Below are 21,142 nucleotides of genomic sequence, written 5' to 3'. Positions count from 1 at the left end.
CATTAAAATTTTAGTAACACTAAATATTAAAGTTGAAATTTTATCTGTAAGATTTTGTATTACAAGAACCTACCAAGAGGAGCATATCCTTTTGGTGTCTGCTCTAACATATTCTAGCTTGGTCATATTATATATCCCACTTTTTTTGCAGACAATAATACAAATATCAGTATCTATTTTCTACTTACATTTTAATTTCCCATCTTTAGGTAGTTCCTTGTTATGTATTTCAACCAATCGAATTTTGCCACTTTATCCGTCTCTCTGGAATCTTGCAAAATTCTTTAAAAAATGCCTTGGTATTTCCTGCTTTGACTAAATCAGCATTATAACTTCCTGAAACTCATATATTTCAACAATGAAATTTTACCTGTAACTATAATTATATATTTGCTTTTTCCCCCCCACTGCGAATCGTTAAAACAGAAGTTCTATTTATACACATCTATAATGTCAAGCGCAAAATACTGTGTCACATGTCCACATTTACTGGCATTCTTAATTTCATTACACAAAAAATTAATCAATTTGGCAAATTTATCAATATATTCGTTTTTCCTGAGAGAAGATCACCTGGACTCAATAGCAACGCCCTTTCAGTTCTAATACCAGCTAAAACAGGCAAGTAATTTTGGTTACCATGGCAACATAAATTTCACCTGTAAGCTGATGCTTCATGTGACAAAGCTAAGCTGAGAGTTACCTGACTTAGTGTACATGGTATATTGGAAAAATCAGTCTATTTTAGGGAAAGTAAATCACACATATTGTATAGGTACAGTTCTGTCAAAGTTACCATTCTTGGTACCTAAATTTAACTGGTTGAAACTAACTAAAAACTAAATCATTGGTTTGTGTCAAAAGTGATCTGACTGAACAATGCTCATTTTGTGGTTGCATATAACACTTTATGAAATTTTATTCTCTGAAATCTTCACAAAGCTTTGTACAGATAACTCGCCAATAGCGGGTCACTATCAACACTTTTAACATGTGGTGAAGACTGTTCATGATATCTAAACTTACTAACTCTTAAAACTATTGCTCAAATTCATTTAAATGTTTGATTTATCTGAATCTATCTTTTATGTCTGAAGTTATAATGAAATATTTAAACCTGTCCGATTCACCAATAGGGGGTCACTTTTGCCATTAGAGGGTCACCTAGTTTATCATATTTTCTATCCATTTAAAATAGTCTTTTTTCTTACAAAACATGACTGTGGTATTGGAAATAAACATTTCAAGGCAGAATATAATGAGAATCAGTATATTTACATTTCAAACGTGAGATACTAGGTAAAAGGAATATAGTGCTAGTTTTCACAGTTGTATTTCTAAGCATAATTAGCACCAATTATATCTATACTAAAAACAAAATATTGATGCACAGAACCTTATTAATTTATCTAATTTTGCCAGTTCAGACCATTATTACATCAAATAAACCATTGATTTGTATTTTTAAGCAGAATAAACAATCTTTTGATTATCCCTGATATGGGTGACCCTTTATTGGCTAAATGACCACCTCTGCTTGATGGCATTTTTTTGTCGTCAAAGTCAATCTAAAATTCATAATCATATTATTCCTTTGAAAGTGTGTGTTTCACTCTTCAAAATGGTACCAAATTTGTGTGGTTTTATCTAAGAAGCTGTGAGGTATGCTAAAAAATATTCTACTTCGAAGAATTCAAGAGTGCTAAAATCCAAGTCAGGAAACATGGTTGCAAGAGTTATCTACTCATGGAACTCATACTCATTAGACTAGATCCATCTTCATTTGTTTAATAATTGCTAAGTAATAAGTTTATATTACTGGATACTAAAACATTGTATACTCTAATATGTATAAGAGAGATTCACATTTTATATTCAAGTGACCCGCTATTGGCAGTGATTCTCTATTGGCGACTTGACTGTATTTTCTTTTTTATTATATCAAAACCACATCTGGTAGTCTCCTTCTAGTGGACAGATTTTGTTACAACTTTCCTGAACACAAAAACTACATGACTGTAAGACACTAAGAGTCAAATATCAATTGACTGGTTGCAGGGTGTGAACAATTTTGTGACATCAGCATTAAAGCGAGACAAGCACCTTGAAAAATGGAAAAAATAACACTTTTCAATAATACAATAAACACAGTAACAGTAAGAGTCTGTGCTTATTTTGTTAATCCCCCGCCACAAATGGTGGGGGGTTATAGGAATGGTCTGCATCCGTCCTTCCGTCTGTCCATAACACTTTCGTGTCCGCTCCATATCTCCTAAACCCCTAGAAGGATTTTCATGAAACTTGGGTCAAATGATCACCTCATCAAGATGATGTGCAGAACCCATGAGTCAGACTTGTCGTCTCAAGGTCAAGGTCACAACTCAAGGTCAAAGGTTTGAGCCTTCCATTTTGTGTCCGCTCTATATCTCCTAAACCCCTTGAAGGAATTTTATAAAACTTGGATCAAATGATCACCTCATCAAGACGATGTGCAGAACTCATGAGTCAGCCATGCCAGCTCAAGGTCAAGGTCACAACTTATGGTGAAAGGTTTTAGCCTTCCATTTTGTGTCTGCTCTATATCTTCTAAACCCCTAAAAGGACTTTCATCAAACTTGGGTCAAATGATCACCTCATCAAGGCAATGTACAGAACTTATGAGTAAGCCATGCCGGCTTAAGGTCAATGTCACAACTGAGGGTCAAAGGTTTGAGCCTTCCATTTTGTGTCTGCTCTGTATGTCCTAATTCCCTTGAAGGATTCATATGAAACTTGGGTCAAATGATCACCTTGTAAAGGCAATGTGCAGAACTCTTGAGTCAGCCATGCCAGCTCAAGGTCAAGGTCACAACTCGAGGTCAAAGGTTTTAGCCTTCCATTTTGTGTCCGCTCCTCTTGAAGGAATTTTATAAAACTTGGGTCAAATGATCAACTCATCAAAACGATGTGAGCTCAAGGTCAAGGTCACAACTTAGGGTCAAAGGTTTGAGCCTTCCATTTTGTGTCCACTCTGTATCTCGTAAATCCCTTGAAGGATTTTCATCAAACTCGGGTCAAATAATGGAGCAGAAACAAATTTTTACTTGACCTTAAACAGTGGCCTTGACCTTTGACCAACTAGCATAGATCATATGTTGACACACTGTCTCATCATGGGGAACGTGTATAGCACTAAGCTAATCCATCAATGTATATAAAAGTTATAGTGCAAAAACAATTTTTACTTGACCTTCAATAGTAACCTTGACCTTTGACATGCAAGCGCAAGTCATGTATGTGCATAATCTACATATTGCCCTCTATTTATGTATCATGTTTTATGAACCTAGCTTGAATACTTTTTGAGTTATTACAGATCCAGATTTGTAGAAGGACATATGGATTGAGGGCATTCCTATAGTCCCCTCTGGTGTTCCACTGGTAGGGGACTAAAAAGACAATTCTAATAAACAGATATTTACAGCATCATTAACTGTTAAAAGGGGTGCTTACCAAAAGGATACTTAACTGAATGACGAACAGTACAGATCATGATCAGACTGCATGGATGTGCAGGCTGATCATGATCTACACTAGTCGCAAAGGCAAAATCAATTGCATATAACATGATTAGGGTTAAGAATAGGAAAAAGTAAATTAACAACATTTCTACCTTATGTTAATCTTTTATTAATAAAGCACTATGTATAAACTAATAAGCAATAAAATTATATGTTTACTAAAAACAAAAACTGTGAGAATTGGTTAACTGCAGACAGTATTATATTTATTGATTATTATAACATAATTGAGCCGTACCATGAGAAAACCAACATAGTGGCTTTGCGACCAGCATGGATTCAGACCAGCCTGCGCATCTGCGCAGTCTGGTCAGGATCCATGCTGTTCACTTTCAAAGCCTATTGCAATTAGAGAAACCATTAGCGAACAGTATGGATACTGACCAGACTGCGCGGATGCGCAGGCTGGTCTGGATCCATGCTGGTTGCAAAGCCACTATGTTGGTTTTCTCATGGCGTGGCTCATATGTCGTAATATTGTAATTTATGTTTAATGTAATCAGTTTAGTATGAAATGAAAAAAAATAGCTTACATCATTTAGTGTAACAAATGGCAAGCTAATAGATTGGCACAAATTGGCTTTACTACTTTTTTTTTATTTGTTGTTGATAATGGAATTTGTGATGCATTACAAAGCAACTGGCAGTGTAAAAAAATTTAAGAGTTTCCTTTTAAGCACATTTGAACTTGTGTATATATACATAAAAAGTGCTATATAAATGTGGTATAATAACAATAACAAGAGCTGTCAGAGGACAGCAACACTAGACTATTCAAAAGCCTTGTCACATAAAATCGATAAAATAATGGAAACATACACCTTAACAAGTAGAAAAGACACAACAATTTTTAATCACAAATTGTCTTTTCTTACCATGCTTCAGGAGATAATAGATTACACAAAAAACTTGATAAGTTGAAAAAGGACATAATTTTGTGAAACAGCCAAACAGAGTTATGGTATCAATGTATTTCAGGTCATAACATCACAGTGAACAAATGTGTAAAGTTTCAAGCCTTTCCTACCAGTGGTTACCAAGATACCAGCTTACATAAAAAACTTGGTCAAAACTTTCAAAGTCAAAAAAAGGGGCAAAACTGTAAAAATGTGAACTAGGGTTATGGAACATGTACAATGCAGACGAGGTCATGACAGTGAATAAGTATGAGAAGTTTCAATCATTTCCAACTAGTAGTTACTTAAGATACCAGTTTACATTAAAAAACATGACAAAATCAAGATGCATATGAGCACGCAGATACCGATGAACGGATTGAATGTGCAATAGCTCTACCTATTCTTAGAATAGTCTAGCTAGTAATAAAAATAATGAATAAAAAATAATTAAATATGCCTGTATTAGCTGCCAACCTTAAATCAACAAGTCCAGCTTGTTAAAATATGGACAGAAAATGTAACATACTATATTAAATGCACAGTAACTTGTAACAACATTAAATATACAGCAACACCATCAAATCTTACATGTAAGAGCCAGAAACAATTGTAACATGTAACAGAAACAATCAACAAAAGATAACTTGTAACAGTATCAAATGTTACATACATCATAAACAATTTGATTTGTAACAGAAACATTGCAATTTGTAACAAAAACAAAAGATACAAGCAACATAATTAAATGTAACAGAAAACAAAAGGTAACCTGTAACAGTATCAAATGTAACATGCAACAAAATAAAATGTAACATGCACTGGAACAATTCAACTTGTAACAGAAAACAAAAGGTAACTTGTAACAGTATGAAATGTAACATGCAACAAAATAAAATGTAACATGCACTGGAACAATTCAACTTGTAACAGAAAACAAAAGGTAACTTGTAACAGTATGAAATGTACCAGCAGACAAGTACCAGTAAATTCTGTCTTTATGTCCATCTAAACATTTCAGTCAGCATTATTTTGCTGTCTATTCACTCAGGCTTTCTTGCTGCATGAGATCAGGAACTCAGATGTTGGATGCTGAACTCCAATCAGGTGAATCAAGCTCTGTAAAATAAGAGTTGTCATGTAAAAGAAAGGTAACTCTAAGTAGTATAGTCAGTTTTGTAGTATTGATTATCTACCATTAGTACATTGCACTTGCTCACTAGAGCAATTAACTTGGTCCCCAGACATTTTTCTTACATGTGCTATGTTTTGATTGCCCAAAAACCTTATATAACTCAAGATTTCACACATCCCCATGTGATCTTGAGTGGCAATAGTTTGTTTTGGGTTTAAAACTATTTTTCAACAGCATTATAGTTATGTAACGGCGGGCAGTTAACCTAACCAGTGTTCCTGGATTCAGTACCAGTACAAACCTGTTCTCCTCAAGTTACTGCCAATTTCCCAAGATGAATCAGAGGTGGAGGACGAATGATTTCAGGCACAATGTCTTTTATCAAATCGTCATGTAGAACATATGCCCTGCCCGCAGATCGAACTCGCGGCACCGGGATCTGTAGATCTGCGCTCTCCCTATTGAGCTAAGCTGGCTGGCCAGTGTATTACTATATTGCATACATACAACAACCCAGTATTCCCAGATTTCAATCCAGAACATACTTGTCACTCAAGCAGGTTGCAAGTAACTTCCTTGCATGTATCAGTGGTGGAGACATATGACAAGATGTGTCTGTTTAAGGTTATGGACCCATAATAACAATTGGCTATTTCAGTATGGAATGATCTGTGTATGGGCTACAATAACTACTGAAGAGTATCAAAATAACATACTGAAATATGTAATCTTGGAAAAATGAGAAGTTACACTTAGTGGGCCTTGAACTGGGCCATGCACAGTACATTTGTACTTGAGGAAAAAAAGGCAATTTATATTTACCACGACAAGAATGGGGCTGTACAAAGTAAATAATTATGTATTTAGGAAAACAAGGCAAATTACACTTACCGGAGCTGGAATGGGGCTGTGCACAGTACATGTGTACTTAAGGAAAAACATGGCAACAAATGTCTGCATACTCATCATGCCAAACCATCTGAAACAAACACACAAAAGTCTATTAAAAATTCAATTTTCAACTTAAATTTCTAAATGTATAAACCTAGAGAGATTTAGTCTGAATTAAATTCATTCAAAATTTTAGCTATAGATACTACTTTCAAATAACAAACAATATTTGAGAGATATTATTTCCTGTTTCATTACCAAAAATTATCATTTACATGTATAAAAATATTCACAAGAAGTTGAAGACCCATACCTTCCAGGGCATTGGTATCTACCGCCCCCAAAAGCCACAAAGCCTGGTATATCAGTGTTACTATTCTCCCATCTTTCTGGCTTAAACATTTCTGGTTCCGTAAAGTACCTCTCATCACGGTGACTCCAATAAGGGGAGATCATCAACATTGTTCCTGCAGCTACATTGTAACCCTGTAAAAAATTAACTCACACTTCTATATTTGACAAAATTTGGGGTATTTTGTTTTGTTTTTTTTAATGTACGTTCGTTCCCTCAATACCTAATCAGTTCACTCAATTAAAAACCAGTAATTTTACTTTTGCTCAAAGTTGTTTCATCCTTTTGAACCAATTTTATCTGAAGTTTCATTTCAACACTTTAAACAACACTGTATGAGAAACAACACGTCAAGTAACAGAAAGATTAATGTATTTTTCAATTACTAGGACCGGTTTTGGTCATACGTAGACCTTCATCAGGAAAGATTTATTTGATTAGACATTCTTTGTTTTATAGATCAACTTTTGTAATTGAGGCATGACTTTTGCATTTACCTAGTTGTTTACCATACTATTCCCATGAGCTTAAAGTAGTCACGCCCCAATGCATTACGTCAGTCTATGAACACCTTATACCAATGTTGTTTCATACCTTTATTTGAGTATCCTTGACAACTTTTCTGCCAATAATGCCTTCGCTCCGGAGTCGTATCGTTTCATACACGCAACATTTCAGGTACGTCAATTTCTTCAGGTCCTCTTCATCTATTGTACAATCACCATTTCCTGAAAGCCCCAAACAAGATCCAGATAAATCGAAACAAATCAAAGAATAATTAATTCACAAAAATAATACGAGACAGGTAGCTGGCATTTAAACAAGAGCTGTCTGATGACAGCACATTCGACTTTTCTCAGTGCTTGACTCTGAATTAGAGCTTTGCCAGTAAAAACTTTAACCAAATAATTCTAAGTCAAAAAGCATAACTCTGTCAAAATTCAATCAGAGTTACGCGGATTGTTTCTCCTGGTGTAGACTTTGATAGTAAATAACTATTTTAAGTTTCAAGTCAAAAGCTTTGATAGTAACAGAGATATTTGACTTTATTAGAAAGTTTAACCAAAAAAATTTTAAGTTAAAAAGTGGCATAACTCTGTCAAAATTCAAACCAGAGTTATAGGAATGATTTCACCTAGTGTGGACTTTGATAGTAAATAACTATTTTAAGTTTCAAGTCAATAGCTTTACTAGTAACAGAGATATTTGACTTTTTCAAAAACTTTAACCAACGGCAACACCGACACTAGGGCGGGTGCAATAGCTCTACTTTTTCTTCGAAAAGTCGAGCTAAAAATGGCTAATAAGAATGTCCCTAAAGAGAAAAGATTCCTACAGAATTCTGACGTAGGTTAAAATCTGTTTTTAAAAGCAACACACTAAATTGGCAATGGAAGAAAGGGTCAAAATACTCAAATACCTTGCCAGTCCTTAAATACATCATTTATCTCCTTCAGTACTTTCTCTCGAACAATCTCATTGGTCAAGATGTATGTCAACATCCAATAAGCAGCCTGAAGAAAACAATTAGTACAACAATGGTCAGATAACTTTAGGATGTATTAATGTAACCAATGTATTATTGGATGTTAAACCATGCCAGTTAATCCCAGATAGGAGACTTGAAGTGATACTAGTTCTGAGACATTTTAGCTAAATAAATTACAGTGAAACCACATGCTAGATCATAGATTGCTCCAGCACCTGGACTAACTCACGCAATTCACAAGGTCCCTAGCCATTTTCATTATATCTTTTATGTTTGGTCACTCATAACCCTCGATAAATTGAGCACTTTGCTCTTCTTATGACCTCGTGCAAACGGTGTTTTACCTACAGTATAAGTCAAAACGGCACTTTATATGGACAGAAAGAAATCAAATAATTTCATAGACTAAGTAACAACTAGTAGCAATAAAATGAAAATAAAGATTTTAATATACATGAAATATGCACAGTAACTATTGAATAGAGACTTACAGGTACTCCATTAGCAATAGATGCAAACATCACCAGCATTCCAAATTTGTGGGTTACCTCGTCCCCATCAAGTTTATCCCATAAGGCATCTACCATATTCTGAAAAATTTTCAGTAAAAACTTCTGTAAAATATCATTCTTATCAGATTTTAAATAATTTAAATCATATTTTCATTGCTAAAATTATGTTGTCTTATATATTTCTCCGAAAAACTTTGTCAAAATGCGATTTCTCCTACCACTGCAGCTATTTAAAAAACATTCTGAAGAACCCTGGATGCCTGTAGAAATGCTCATTTTATATCGTTTTTAGTTTATTTCGCTCTCGGGTTTGCCCATTTTATAGATTCTGCATTTTTTGATTTTATTTAATCTAACTGCCCCATCAGATTTCCAAAACAACCTTTTTTCTGAATATATATTATATCAATTAAACAAATAATTTCAATAAAAGAAAATAAATTGCTTCATGTCCCAGTGATAGGAAAACAAATTACCTATTTTCAATCATTTTTAAAAGAGCATAAACATGAAATAAGGGTTTCATGAAATAGTACACACCAGTTTATCAGACTGTGTATTTTGACCTCTCATTTGTTGGAATGTGAGCGCCATCCTCTTGAGGAAATAGTTTTTCGCTGCGGTCCACTTGGGCAGGAAAATTGAAGGCAATTTTACCCCTAGCTCAAAGTCGTTATCAAAAGTTATAAACCGTTTCAAAAATTCTTCATAGTCAGCCTGAAATTGTAATTTAAAATGATTTCAACATGTTCTGCTTCAATAATTGGAGCTGTTATTCTGATTAATAAAATGTATTAGAGGAATAAAGTAACTAAATTATAGGTAATGGAGGATATAAATTGAAATTCACCTTGGCAAAAATGATGTTAAACTTTTCTGTTTTCAATATCCTTTCTTGTTCAGTTCTAAAGCATATCTGGTCTAAGTTTATATAAATGAAGAGGCAGATAAATATATTTGCACAGCAGTAATAATTCTGTTTTACCTTTTCATGGACGAGAGGGTTGCCTTCCCCAAACAATGTATTCAAGACAGATGCGTACATACTTCTTCGTGTAATCATCATTAAATCTTGTGGTTCTGAAAAAATACATAATTCTGTTGTGCAAAGTGGCCAGTTGGAATTATACGAAATTAACACATGACCACAGATGCTGATAAGCCTCAGAACAGAATTGGCTTTCAGATGAATTTCTATGTCGAGACTTGGGTCTATCATGCAGGTCACTCAACAAGGTTAAATATAAACACACCTATTTTAGCTAATTTTCAAAAACAGTTTAAAGCTGCTCTAACTCAGCTTTAAATCAAATACATTGTAAAATGAGTACTGGTGTCCTTGAAGGAGTTCAAACCTATGACCTCTTGAATGAGTGGTCAACAAGTTTTAATCCTTTGAATTATGAAATACCCAAAGTTTGTACCTTTTATGGTAATTTTTTACTCAGATAAAGTGCATATTTTGATACCCTGACCTATTTATGTCATAGTAAGATATTATCTGATAATCTCTGAAAACTGTTACAGAATAAAATCTACAATGTTTCCATCTGCATTTTTCATCCTTTTAACCTTTAACTAACATGATTTTTTTTATGGATAGTTTGCTTAAAAAATTATTTTTCAAAATTGCAGAACACAGCTTTTATACCAACAAAAACTTCCGTCTGCTTCATTAGCATGGTAGAATGTGTAGGAATACATCGTGGATCTATTTACTGAAACAGAAGCTGTATCTACTGTAAAAGCACATGTTTTTGCTGGGTCAAAATAAATTCTGAGTATGTTTGCGAGGTTTAATATCCGCGAAATTGTAAAAATGTTGTCACACTTGAATCTGAATTATACTAATGGTGAATATTTATGCGAGGATTAATTTTCAAGAGATGTAGAGCCTCGCGAATATAGCGAAAATTAAACTCTCGCAAAAATTTCTGCTTTTACAGTACTTAAATAGTATTGGTCTAAAACCCCCCTTATAAGTCAGTTACCTCTTTCTTTTTAAGTTTTTTTTACTTTCTTCTAGGAATAATAATGTTTTCTTACTTTCTACTAACAAGTACTCTGTTGCATTATGGCATCTTTATCTGCAGCACTGATTAATAACAGCAGTTAAGTGTGAAAAAGTCTAGAAACTAACTGCGATCGTGACTGGTATTTCTTAAAATAGAAATGACCTTGCTTTTTCTAAGTAAGTTATCAAACAATCTGTAATCGTCTTTAAAATATTTATTGTTAACAAATCTATACCATAAATTATCTTTACAATAAAAGTTTACAAAAGATGGATTTAATTGTTGTTTCACTTAACCAGACGAATGACGTCAAAGAATTAACATATTAATCTATGGCTTAACATTCTTATAGATACCCATAGAGTATATCAGATATTGAATAAAAATACTACAATGGGTTTTAAAAATAAACCTTTCTTTTTTCAAAAATACTCCGGGAAGTTTAAACTGTTTTGAAATCTTTTGAACTTTATTGCCTTCAAGCAGGGATAAGCTATTGAAGAAGAACTATTAAAGTGAATCGGCAAATCCTGCGAACTATATGAAATTTTTTCCTGCGTCCTTAGGTAAGGACATCAATTAAATATTCTGTAAATAAACTAAAACTGTACATTGACCTGAGCCCGCATTCATCATCTGAAATTTAGACATGGACTTAAAATCTCTAAAAATACTAATTCCTTTGAAATAAACCTACATAGCTGAAGTTGAATTAAAATCTGTACCAGATCTACAAACATTGGGCAAATTTCAAAGTCTATTAAAATCTGTACCAGATCTACAAATATTGGGCAAATTTCAAAGTCTATGTTTCAGACAATATTGGTGAATACAGACAGTGTATTATTTTTTTCTTTTAAGCCTGATTCTGTTTATTTCACTCATTTTCTCCATTTGTCCACATGATCTACTTTTTTCAACATTGACCTATTCAAGATAATCAATTTTATTAAAGTAAACTTTAACTAAACTAAAACATCAATGGCTTGAAGTCTCAAGGGATAGGCAAAATGCTTGTTTGTTTGTTTGTTTTGGGTTTAACACCGTTTTTCAACAGTTATGTAACGACGGGCAGTTAACCTAACCAGTGTTCCTGGATTCTGTACCAGTACAAACCTGTTCTCTGCAAGCAACTGCCAACTTCTCCGCATGAATTAGCGGTGGAGGATGAATGATTTGCGACACACTGTCTTTTATCAAATTGTCATGGAGAACATACGCCTCGCCCAGAGCTTGAACTCGTGACCCCGCAATCCATAAATCTGCGCTCTCCCTATTGAGCTAAGCGTGCGGGCTTGCATAATGCTCGAATCATCCTGGCTTCCAAGTGATCGAAATATAGAAATTATAACAAGAATAGCAGGGTACCGGATGATCTGCTTGAGTCGGCCCTGGTGCTTGAGCTATTGATGCTTGACTGAGCACTGTTTCACTATATAGATATAGTCGGTATAATGAATTCAATCTCACCATTTAAAGTGTTCACATTACTTTCACTTAGTAAGCTACATTATCAAACGGTGCTTCATCGTTTAGAGATTTATACAAAGTTTGATCAACATACTGAACAAGAGGGCCATGATGGCCCTATATCGCTCACCTGTTATCACTGCACTTGAGGACAAGAAGGTCCTCAGAAAAAATATCTAAGTCCAAAAGACAGGAACAACAATGGGAAGAAATTTAACCAAAAAGAAAAAATCAAAGGCCTGAATGGCCTGAGTCGGCTAATGATTGATGTACTGACAGTATAGTCTACCAGTTTCAGTTTGTTTTTAGTTTTTTTCTTAAAATTTCATAACACAGCTCGATATTTACCCAAAATATTATATCCGGATACGATTACACTTTTCTCCAGTTTGAACAATATATTTTACAAATTGTGATGATACGAAGACATTTAGCAGCAATTGGCAGTATCTGACATTGAAGTTTACGGTTAAATTACCTCTTATTTAAATCTTTTCATAAAAAAGTTATTTCGTTTCGTGAAAGCAGCCAAATAAGACGATCTACTTTCGACTTCAAAAACTACAAGAAAATACAATTTAATGTTTCGCTGATTTGTTTATTTCTCGAAAAATAAGAATTAAAATCATTTTTAATATCAGTAGTAACTAAACAAACCAGTAAGAGCTTCTTCTTCCGATAATTATCCGTTTACTGACTGCAAAATTCAACCCACGCGAAGTTTATATAAATCATACAATGCGTGTTTACGTTCAATGTGGGAGAATTAAGGTTGATCGGCTATGTTACCTAACGCATCCAGACGATTCAGATTTTGTTTTTAAAAAAGCATTGTGTGCGTTTCTGTAATTTTATATACGTTTTTATACGCTTAGAAATTATTAGACATGCGCATTTGCATTATTTCTATACGTAATTTACGCTAATACGCATCTTATCTGGAGCCCTGTGGAACTATTTTTTTGTCTTTCGCTGGATGTTACCCAAGCTTTGTAAGCCTGCGCAATTCTTAAAATGCACATTTATGCGTAATGAGTTACATTCAAGAATTGCACAATTACAAGTCATAAATATGACAGATTACATCGTATATTGGTCATAGCAAAGGGAATTGACACAACTTAACTTCATTCATGCAGTGAACTGTTTGAAGTTTGAGAAATCTAATGGAACTACATCCCTTCACTGTGTTATTTGGTCCATTTAGAGAATCGCTGGATAGCAAGGACACGTCAAAAGGCTTTCAGCCTTTAGCCGACTCAAAATCTTACAAGGTATAGATATGTTAAAATACACCTAAAAATTGGAGGTACCATCCATGTTGTACCACAGAAAACTGGTCTCTTGTTTTCCCTACGGCCAATAATAAAAAAGTTACTAAAATAAGCTATTTATAGTAACGTAAAAAGGAAGTAATTAAAAAAAAAATATTGTAAGTGGACAAAAGAAGGATCTGCCAAATAAATCTGTTGACATAAATGAAATTTCAGATCAGTATCTTCAGTAGTTATGGAGATATAACAATTTTAAGTTGAAATAAAGGGAGGTAATTTGACATAAAATCAGTCCATAGTTATCTTCCCTGATTGTCTCTCAGTCCAACTAATAACAATAATGAAATTTCAAATAAATCCTGTAAGTACTTACTGATATAAATCCATTTTGATTCCAATCAGGGGAGGTAATCAGATAAAAAAATAACTCTGGAACCAATGATTGGATCTGATTTGTCATGGAATCCAAGATTTATTGTTGTTGAAGATATTTTGGAAGTTTGTGTCAAATAAAACCATAAATGAAGTCTCTATATGGCTGCAAAAGCCAAAATAGCCAATTTTGGACCTTTAAGGGACCATAACTCTGGAACCCATGATGGAATCTGGCTAGTTGAAGAAAGGAAGCAAGATCTTGTGGTGATACAAGTTGTGTGTAAGTTTGGTTAAAATAAAATCATAAATGAAGCTGCTATTGTGCAGACAAGGTCAAAATAGCCAATTTTGGCCCTTTCAGGGGCCATAACTCTGGAACCCATTAAGGGATCTGGCCGGTTCAAGAAAGGAACCGAAATCTTATGGTGACACAAGTTTTGTGCAAGTTTGATTAAATTCAAATCATAAATGAAGCTGCTATTGTGCAGACAAGGTCAAAATAGCTAATTCTGGCCCTTTCAGGGGCCATCACTCTGGAACCCATAAAGGAATCTTGCCAGTTCTAGAAAGGAACCGAGATCTTATGGTGATACAAGTTGTGTGCAAGTTTGGTTAAAATAAAATCATAAATGAAGCTGCTATTGTGCAGACAAGGTCAAAACTAGAAAATGCTTTTGTAAAAAAAGCGCATGTCTCCCCCAATGCAAAGTCCTATAGGCAAGAAGTCAATAGGGGTCAGGAGCAAAAATCAAAGCGACACTGATGGTTGGCTGCAATAGGGATCATCTACTTGGCATGTCCAGTCATCCCGCTAAATTTCAACACTCTTGGCCTAGTGGTTCTCAAGTCACTGTTCAGGCTCCTGTGACCTTGACCTTTGATCAAGTGACCTCAAAATAAATAGGGGTCATCTACGCTGCATGTCCAATCATCCTATTAAGTTTCAACATTGTAGGTCAAGTGGTTCTCAAGTTATTTCCAAAAAATGATTTTACATGAACAGGCCACTGTGACCTTGACCATTAACAGACTGACCACAAAATCAATAGGGGTCATCTACTCTGCATGTTCAATCATCCTATGAAGTTTCAACATTCTGGGTCAAGTGGTTCTCAAGTTATTGATCAGAACTGGTTATCAATGTTCAGGCCCCTGTGACCTTGACCTTTAACGGAGTGGCCCCAAAAACAATAGGGGTCATTTACTCTGCATGAACAATCATCCTATGAAGTTTCAACATTTTGGGTCGAGAGGTTCTCAAGTTATTGATTGGAAATGGTTTTCCATGTTCAGGCCCCTGTGGCCTTGACCTGTAACAGAGTGACCCTAAAATCATTAGGGGTCATCTACTCTGCATGACCAATCATCCTATGAAGATTCATCATTCTGGGTCAAGTGGTTCTCAAGTTACTGACCGGAAATGGTTTTCAATGTTCGGGCCCCTGTGACCTTGACCTTTCACAGAGTGACCCCAAAATCGTTAGGGGTCATCTACTCTGCATGACCAATCATCATATTAAGTTTCAACATTCTGGGTCAAGTGGTTCTCAAGTTATTGACTGGAAATGGTTTTCAATGTTCAGGCCCCTGTGATCTTGACCTTTAATGGAGTGACCCCAAAATAGATAGGGGTCATCTACTTTGCATGTACAATCATCCTATGAAGTTTCTACATTCTGGGTCAAGTGGTTCTCTAGTTATTGATCGGAAATGGTTTTCCATGTTCAGGCCCCTGTGACCTTGACCTTTGATGGAGTGACCCCAAAATCAATAGGGGTCAATTACTCTTTATGACCAATCATCCTATGAAGTTTCAACATTCTGGGTCAAGTGGTTCTCTAGTTATTGATCGGAAATGGTTTTCAATGTTCAGGCCCCTGTGACCTTGACCTTTGACGGAGTGACCCCAAAATCAATAGCGATCATCTACTCTTCATGACCAATCATCCGATGAAGTTTCAACATTCGGGGTCAAGTGGTTCTCTAGTTATTGATCGGAAATGGTTTTCAATGTTCAGGCCCCTGTGACCTTGACCTTTGACGGAGTGACCCCAAAATCAATAGGGGTCATCTACTCTTCATGACCAATCATCCTATGAAGTTTCAACCTTCTGGGTCAAGTGGTTCTCTAGTTATTGATCGGAAATGGTTTTCAATGTTCAGGCCCCTGTGACCTTGACCTTTGACAGAGTGACCCAAAATTAATAGGGGTCATCTACTCTTCATGACCAATCATCCTATGAAGTTTCAACATTCTGGGTCAAGTGGTTCTCTAGTTATTGATCGGAAATGGTTTTCAACGTTCAGGCCCCTGTGACCTTGACCTTTGACGGAGTGACCCCAAAAACAATAGGGGTCGTCTACTCCAGCAGCCCTACAACCCTATGAAGTTTGAAGGTTCTAGGTCAAATGGTTCTCCAGTTATTGCTCGGAAATGAAGTGTGACGTACGGACGGACAGACCGACGGACGGACGGACAGGGCAAAAACAATATGTCTCCTGGGGGAGACATAATAACTAATTCTGGCCCTTTCAGGGGCCATAACTCTGGAACCCATGATGGAATCTGGCCAGTTCAACAAAGGAACCAAGATCTCATGGTGATACCCATGACCACCCAAAACTGTTGTTGACATTGTTCTATTATGAACAACAAACAAAGGCTGATCACTATTCAGCTCAGTTGGGGGATTTAACACATAATTTCTAAATTTACATATTTTTTTCACCAAATTATTTATATATATTCAATAACCTTCATTATCTTTGCTTGTGCTTGAATTCTTTGCCTTTTATAGTATATTTATCAATTAATCCTATTTTGGGCATAATGCACTACAATTTGAAATAACTTAAAATTCAAATCAATATTCATCATTCACTGAATGAATGCAAATGGCGAACTTGTCTATGACATCATGATAAATATGGGTCAACAGCTTGCCAGGGGAGCATATAAAAATTTGAATGAGTGTCTTTGGTAAACATTTCTCTGACGTCAATCCCAAACTGGGTCAACCGCTCGGCAGGGGAGTTGTAGTATGATTCATAAAATCTTATCAATAAAGAAGACGAGCACTTTGTATTTATATAATGATCTCTGTACTTCTCATTTATCTGATAATATTTAAATTTAACTCATAAAAGATCTGTTTTAAAATCTAGATGAGATATTGTTTAAAATCTTAAAATTAAACATTTACGTAGCAAAATCAGTCCTGCCCCAGCTATAAAAAACTACCCTCAACCATAGCTTAAATATGTGTGTTTGGATTCAGCATCTTTATCAACAGTTTTTCAGTTATAAATGACGGTATCTACTTGTAGCAGTGAGCGCATTGCCCAACTTTATAGCACTGGAATATCACACCGTAGACACATGACAAGATGTCCAACCCAGTCGACAGCAATGCTCAAGTTGTCTATGGTAGACTACAGTCATCAGCGCTTGACAAATTCTTTGAAAGCTGGTTGTCCCGCAGGACAAACTGCCAAGAATTTTCATTCATCCTGCTGAAAACTGTACTCAACCAACAATTCACTAAATAAAACTGCTTATAAATCATACTGTATCACCTATAAAGGGTTTACTTTAACAGTACATATCGGAATCTGGCAGTGAAGACGTGCAGCTAATGCGATCTTAATGCTGCCCTATACTGCAATACAACAGATATTAGAGTCGCAACCAATAAATCAACTTCCAGTTTTCCTTCAATTTATTTTTGCTTTTGTTTTTTCAGATGGTAATATTTTAGTTATATTAAGAACCATGTTAGGGTCTTAAATAATGACATGTGTTCTGTAGTAGAGAATTAAAATGTTCATGGTCAAATTAACTGTAAATGTTCATGGTCTCCATGGATTTTGAATCTCGTAACTGTTTCAAAAAAGTAAGTTTTTCTCTTTTAAATCTACTCAAATAAATTTGATTTATTGTTTGTATAAAAATCTGTTGTCTAATTCAGCAAAATGAAGTATTTAAAATTTTAATTTGTTACCCTATATTTGTAAAAACTACTCTGTTATATTACCTGTCAGGTCTATATGTTTGTCAAATTGCTGATTCAGCTGACCACTCAATGTGCTCCCCAACGGCCCAACTCTCACTGGCCCGAGTCGACCTTTCACCATATCATGAAGTTTGGTGTGGTATTTGTAAAACTGTGTTCTACTTATTGATGCTGTTAGGAAGAAAATTAATAAGAAAACTTCAACAATATACATCATGTATACAGTATATCAGAGTATATATTTCTTGCAAAAAAAACAACAACAAAAAAACTCTATGTAAGAACTTTTTTATAGCAATAAAAATCTACATTGTCATGAACATTGTTAATTTTTATGCAAAAATTTAGTTGCAAGTTGCACACAACTTTATTCAAAGCGACAGCACTGGAACAAATATAAATGCTGTTACCTATTTTTATCACAAGACTATGATACATATCATATTCATAGACATTGACTGCAATCAAATCATGTTCTCTCCAGGGTATACATTTTTGTTAGAAATTAGATAATTCGCATTTAAAATAATACAAAATATAAACCTAGATTTTGGACAGGCACTTGTACAGCTTGTTGGAAATCAACGTCCGAATTGTCAAAGAAATAATGGAAATCCTTCGGATCTGTCAGAAAAGTCAACCTCTCCCCAGCAACATACAAGGTAAATATTGATCCAAACTGAAATATACATAACATACAATATAACCTGCGTAAAGGTGTCTTCTAAAGTCTTTATCCCTTACCTTGCTAAATTTCTATAATGAACTTGTCCATCATTCAATTTGGGCAATTCTTTTCATTATTTGAAGAGGTGTTCACTGAAAATTTACTTACTGAATAGCGAACAGTGCAGACCATGATCAGACTGCACGGATGTGCAGGCTGATCTTGGTCTGCACTGGTCGCAAAGGCAGAATATTTTGCCGCCAGCAGGCTAAACGTTAAAAGAGCAAATACAGTACAACTTGCATTTAGAGACCACCCAAGGGATGGACAAAAAGTGGTCTCTTAATAGTGCATTTGGTCTCTTTAAGAGTGATTAAACACAGAGTGTTCTTTAATTACAAAAATGGACACCTATCTACATAGGTAGGCACTCTCTTTAAGGCTAAAGCAGTTTCTGGGGTGACTAAGTTATGAGGATGGCCGAGACAGTCCATAAATTAAATCCTTATAAACAAGTACAACTTCCATTTATTTGGTGTTCCGAATATGAAATCCAAGAATTCATATCCCCATAAAATAGCCATAGAATTCTGGCCAAAAATCACAAAATTTCCTGCCCACAAAATTAAATCATTTCACATTATATTAAATATCTCCAAGCAATGAGCTCTGTAAAGCTTTTTACCAGTTGTTACACTGTGTATTAAAGGGGGATGCATTTCAAAATTCTGAAATCAAAACTCAGATTGATTCAGTGTGTTCAATTTTTGTTGTATGTAATATACGCAACGTGCTAAATGTTTAATCTAAGGATTAAATAAATGCAGACACAGGATAGTATCCCAGTCATCCATCTCTTGCAAATAATAGGAAGGTACTTAAAATTCAAAGGCGCTGGCCTCCAGATCGTACGACAACAAAATTTTTTTTTTAAATTTAGGTGTCAGGAAATTAATGCTTTATTTCTTAAGAATTCTCTTTGAAACTAAATTACTGACAGACTACATGTTATAAAAACACATGAGAATTAGTTGTTTTTACCAATTTTAACATTGAAAATCTAAAGCAAAATCTAAAGGCATTTGTAATGCTTTACTAAATGTAAACTGCCTTTTAAAAATATTATAAAAATCTATATTTAACCCGTTAAACACATAATCCTCCATAAAAGTATTGGTAAAGACAGCGAAAGTTTTTATTGCCAAGGTGGCCCAGGTTTGATTCCTGATGCGGGCATCTTTTTTTTTCTTTGTCTGACATTTTAAAGATAGTTTAGAAACAAAAACTCATATTCTAAGATTCATAATATGACCAAACTTCAATTTCTCAGAAAGATCATTTTTAGCCAAAATCTGGAGGTCAGTGCCTTTAAAAAAATCTGTAAAATACCCAAGTAACATAATAAACTGTAAATGACAGATACATATGAGAAATGCATTAAATGTTACAAATATCTGTGGAATGAAGCTGATTGATGACAAGATTTCTTGTGCATATACTTTATAAATGTAAAGTAAAAAAATGTCAAAATTTAGGTTCTCCATTTAATTAGCACATTTTCGTAATTGTCTTCATATTGAACTTTTGGCGAATATCAAAAACAATTAAACAGGCTCGAGAAAGAAGCATATTTTATACAGATTATAAGTGAATTCTATAAATTTACAGATTTTTCAGTCTATAAATTTACACAGACTGAGTGTTTGAAAACTTTTGAAATTACACTTGGCCTAAAAATTGCAGCTTGAAATTAACTGATTCACTTACTATATGTACAAATAAATGTCAAAGTTCTGTGAATTTCAGTCATTTTTTAAAAAAAAAATTTTTGATGACTAAATTTTTCTGAAAAATCTAAAAACCAACGTCAACAAAAAAAAGGCTGAAACTAACAAATGACCTTTATTGCTCCTCGCTATAAAGAACCCAATTAATTTTAAGCTGCTATTTTAATGAAAAATGTAATGTCAGCAAAATTCATACACACAATCTGTAAATATATAAATTAAAAATTTGTAAATTTACAAAATACCTGTTGCACGCACGAGCCAGTTAAGCATGTAGTGATGCGCACGAGATACTTGTGCACCACTTAGAATTGTCCATGCATCATAACCCAACGTAAGAAAAAATCACACTTAGAAGTTAGATTTTGCTTCATAATATCAAATAATATAGACATTGTATTAAACTATAACAGGCCTACCTCTTGTGATTTCCTTTTGATAAATCCGAGTGGTTGTTTTCCAAACTGAACTGCGCATCCAAGCCATGGAATCCATCCACCACAAGAAGGAGGAGCTTTTTTGTCATGATATCGCTCAAAATAGATTAAAATCAAAACGCTGAAAATAAATATCAAGCCAGTTCTGATATCTAATTCGAAAGAATTCAACTTCCCTAAAGTGAAAGTAGGTTCCCGCCAAATGTCAAACCACATTCTCGCAACTTCTCGTTTTGCCTGAGAAACGAAACACCTGTCAAATTTTCACC

The 21,142-nt window shown here is 34.6% G+C and overlaps 1 protein-coding gene across 2 annotated transcripts; it reads right to left on the bottom strand.

Annotated features, from left to right (window-relative positions):
- Nucleotides 1–216: 216 nt before the first annotated feature.
- LOC123551075 (24-hydroxycholesterol 7-alpha-hydroxylase-like) lies at nucleotides 217–21,129 on the bottom strand. Of its 2 annotated transcripts, XR_006686332.2 has the most exons (12): nucleotides 20,856–21,129; nucleotides 18,526–18,661; nucleotides 18,004–18,153; nucleotides 9,821–9,915; nucleotides 9,376–9,552; nucleotides 8,815–8,913; nucleotides 8,255–8,348; nucleotides 7,429–7,562; nucleotides 6,796–6,968; nucleotides 6,483–6,570; nucleotides 5,440–5,575; nucleotides 217–336 (listed from the first exon to the last, which is right to left on the bottom strand). XR_006686332.2 is itself a non-coding variant. In XM_045339740.2 (11 exons), exons 1-11 carry the CDS (start codon nucleotides 21,087–21,089, stop codon nucleotides 5,504–5,506), a joined length of 1,452 nt encoding a protein of 483 aa, XP_045195675.1. In that variant the 5' UTR covers nucleotides 21,090–21,129; the 3' UTR covers nucleotides 3,630–5,503. The 2 variants fall into 2 exon arrangements, 1 of the variants encoding a protein (XP_045195675.1); XM_045339740.2 differs by lacking the exon at nucleotides 217–336 and having other exon boundaries at nucleotides 3,630–5,575.
- Nucleotides 21,130–21,142: the final 13 nt, after the last annotated feature.

Source organism: Mercenaria mercenaria, chromosome 4 (genome assembly GCF_021730395.1).
Source record: "Mercenaria mercenaria strain notata chromosome 4, MADL_Memer_1, whole genome shotgun sequence".
Taxonomy (NCBI): domain Eukaryota; kingdom Metazoa; phylum Mollusca; class Bivalvia; order Venerida; family Veneridae; genus Mercenaria; species Mercenaria mercenaria.
The sequence above is the reverse complement of the archived record's forward strand: the minus strand, read 5'-3'. Positions and strand labels throughout refer to the sequence as shown.

Bases quoted from the DNA above. Each gene is read 5' to 3' on its own strand.
- LOC123551075 (XM_045339740.2), bottom strand. From the start codon at position 21,089: ATGTGGTTTGACATTTGGCGGGAACCTACTTTCACTTTAGGGAAGTTG. The intron at 9,916-18,003 runs GTAATATAACAG...GTATTTTTTCAG, and splicing joins CAAACATATAGACCTGACAG to AACCACAAGATTTAATGATG. The intron at 7,563-8,254 runs GTATTTGAGTAT...TGGGGCTTTCAG, and splicing joins TGTATTTAAGGACTGGCAAG to GAAATGGTGATTGTACAATA.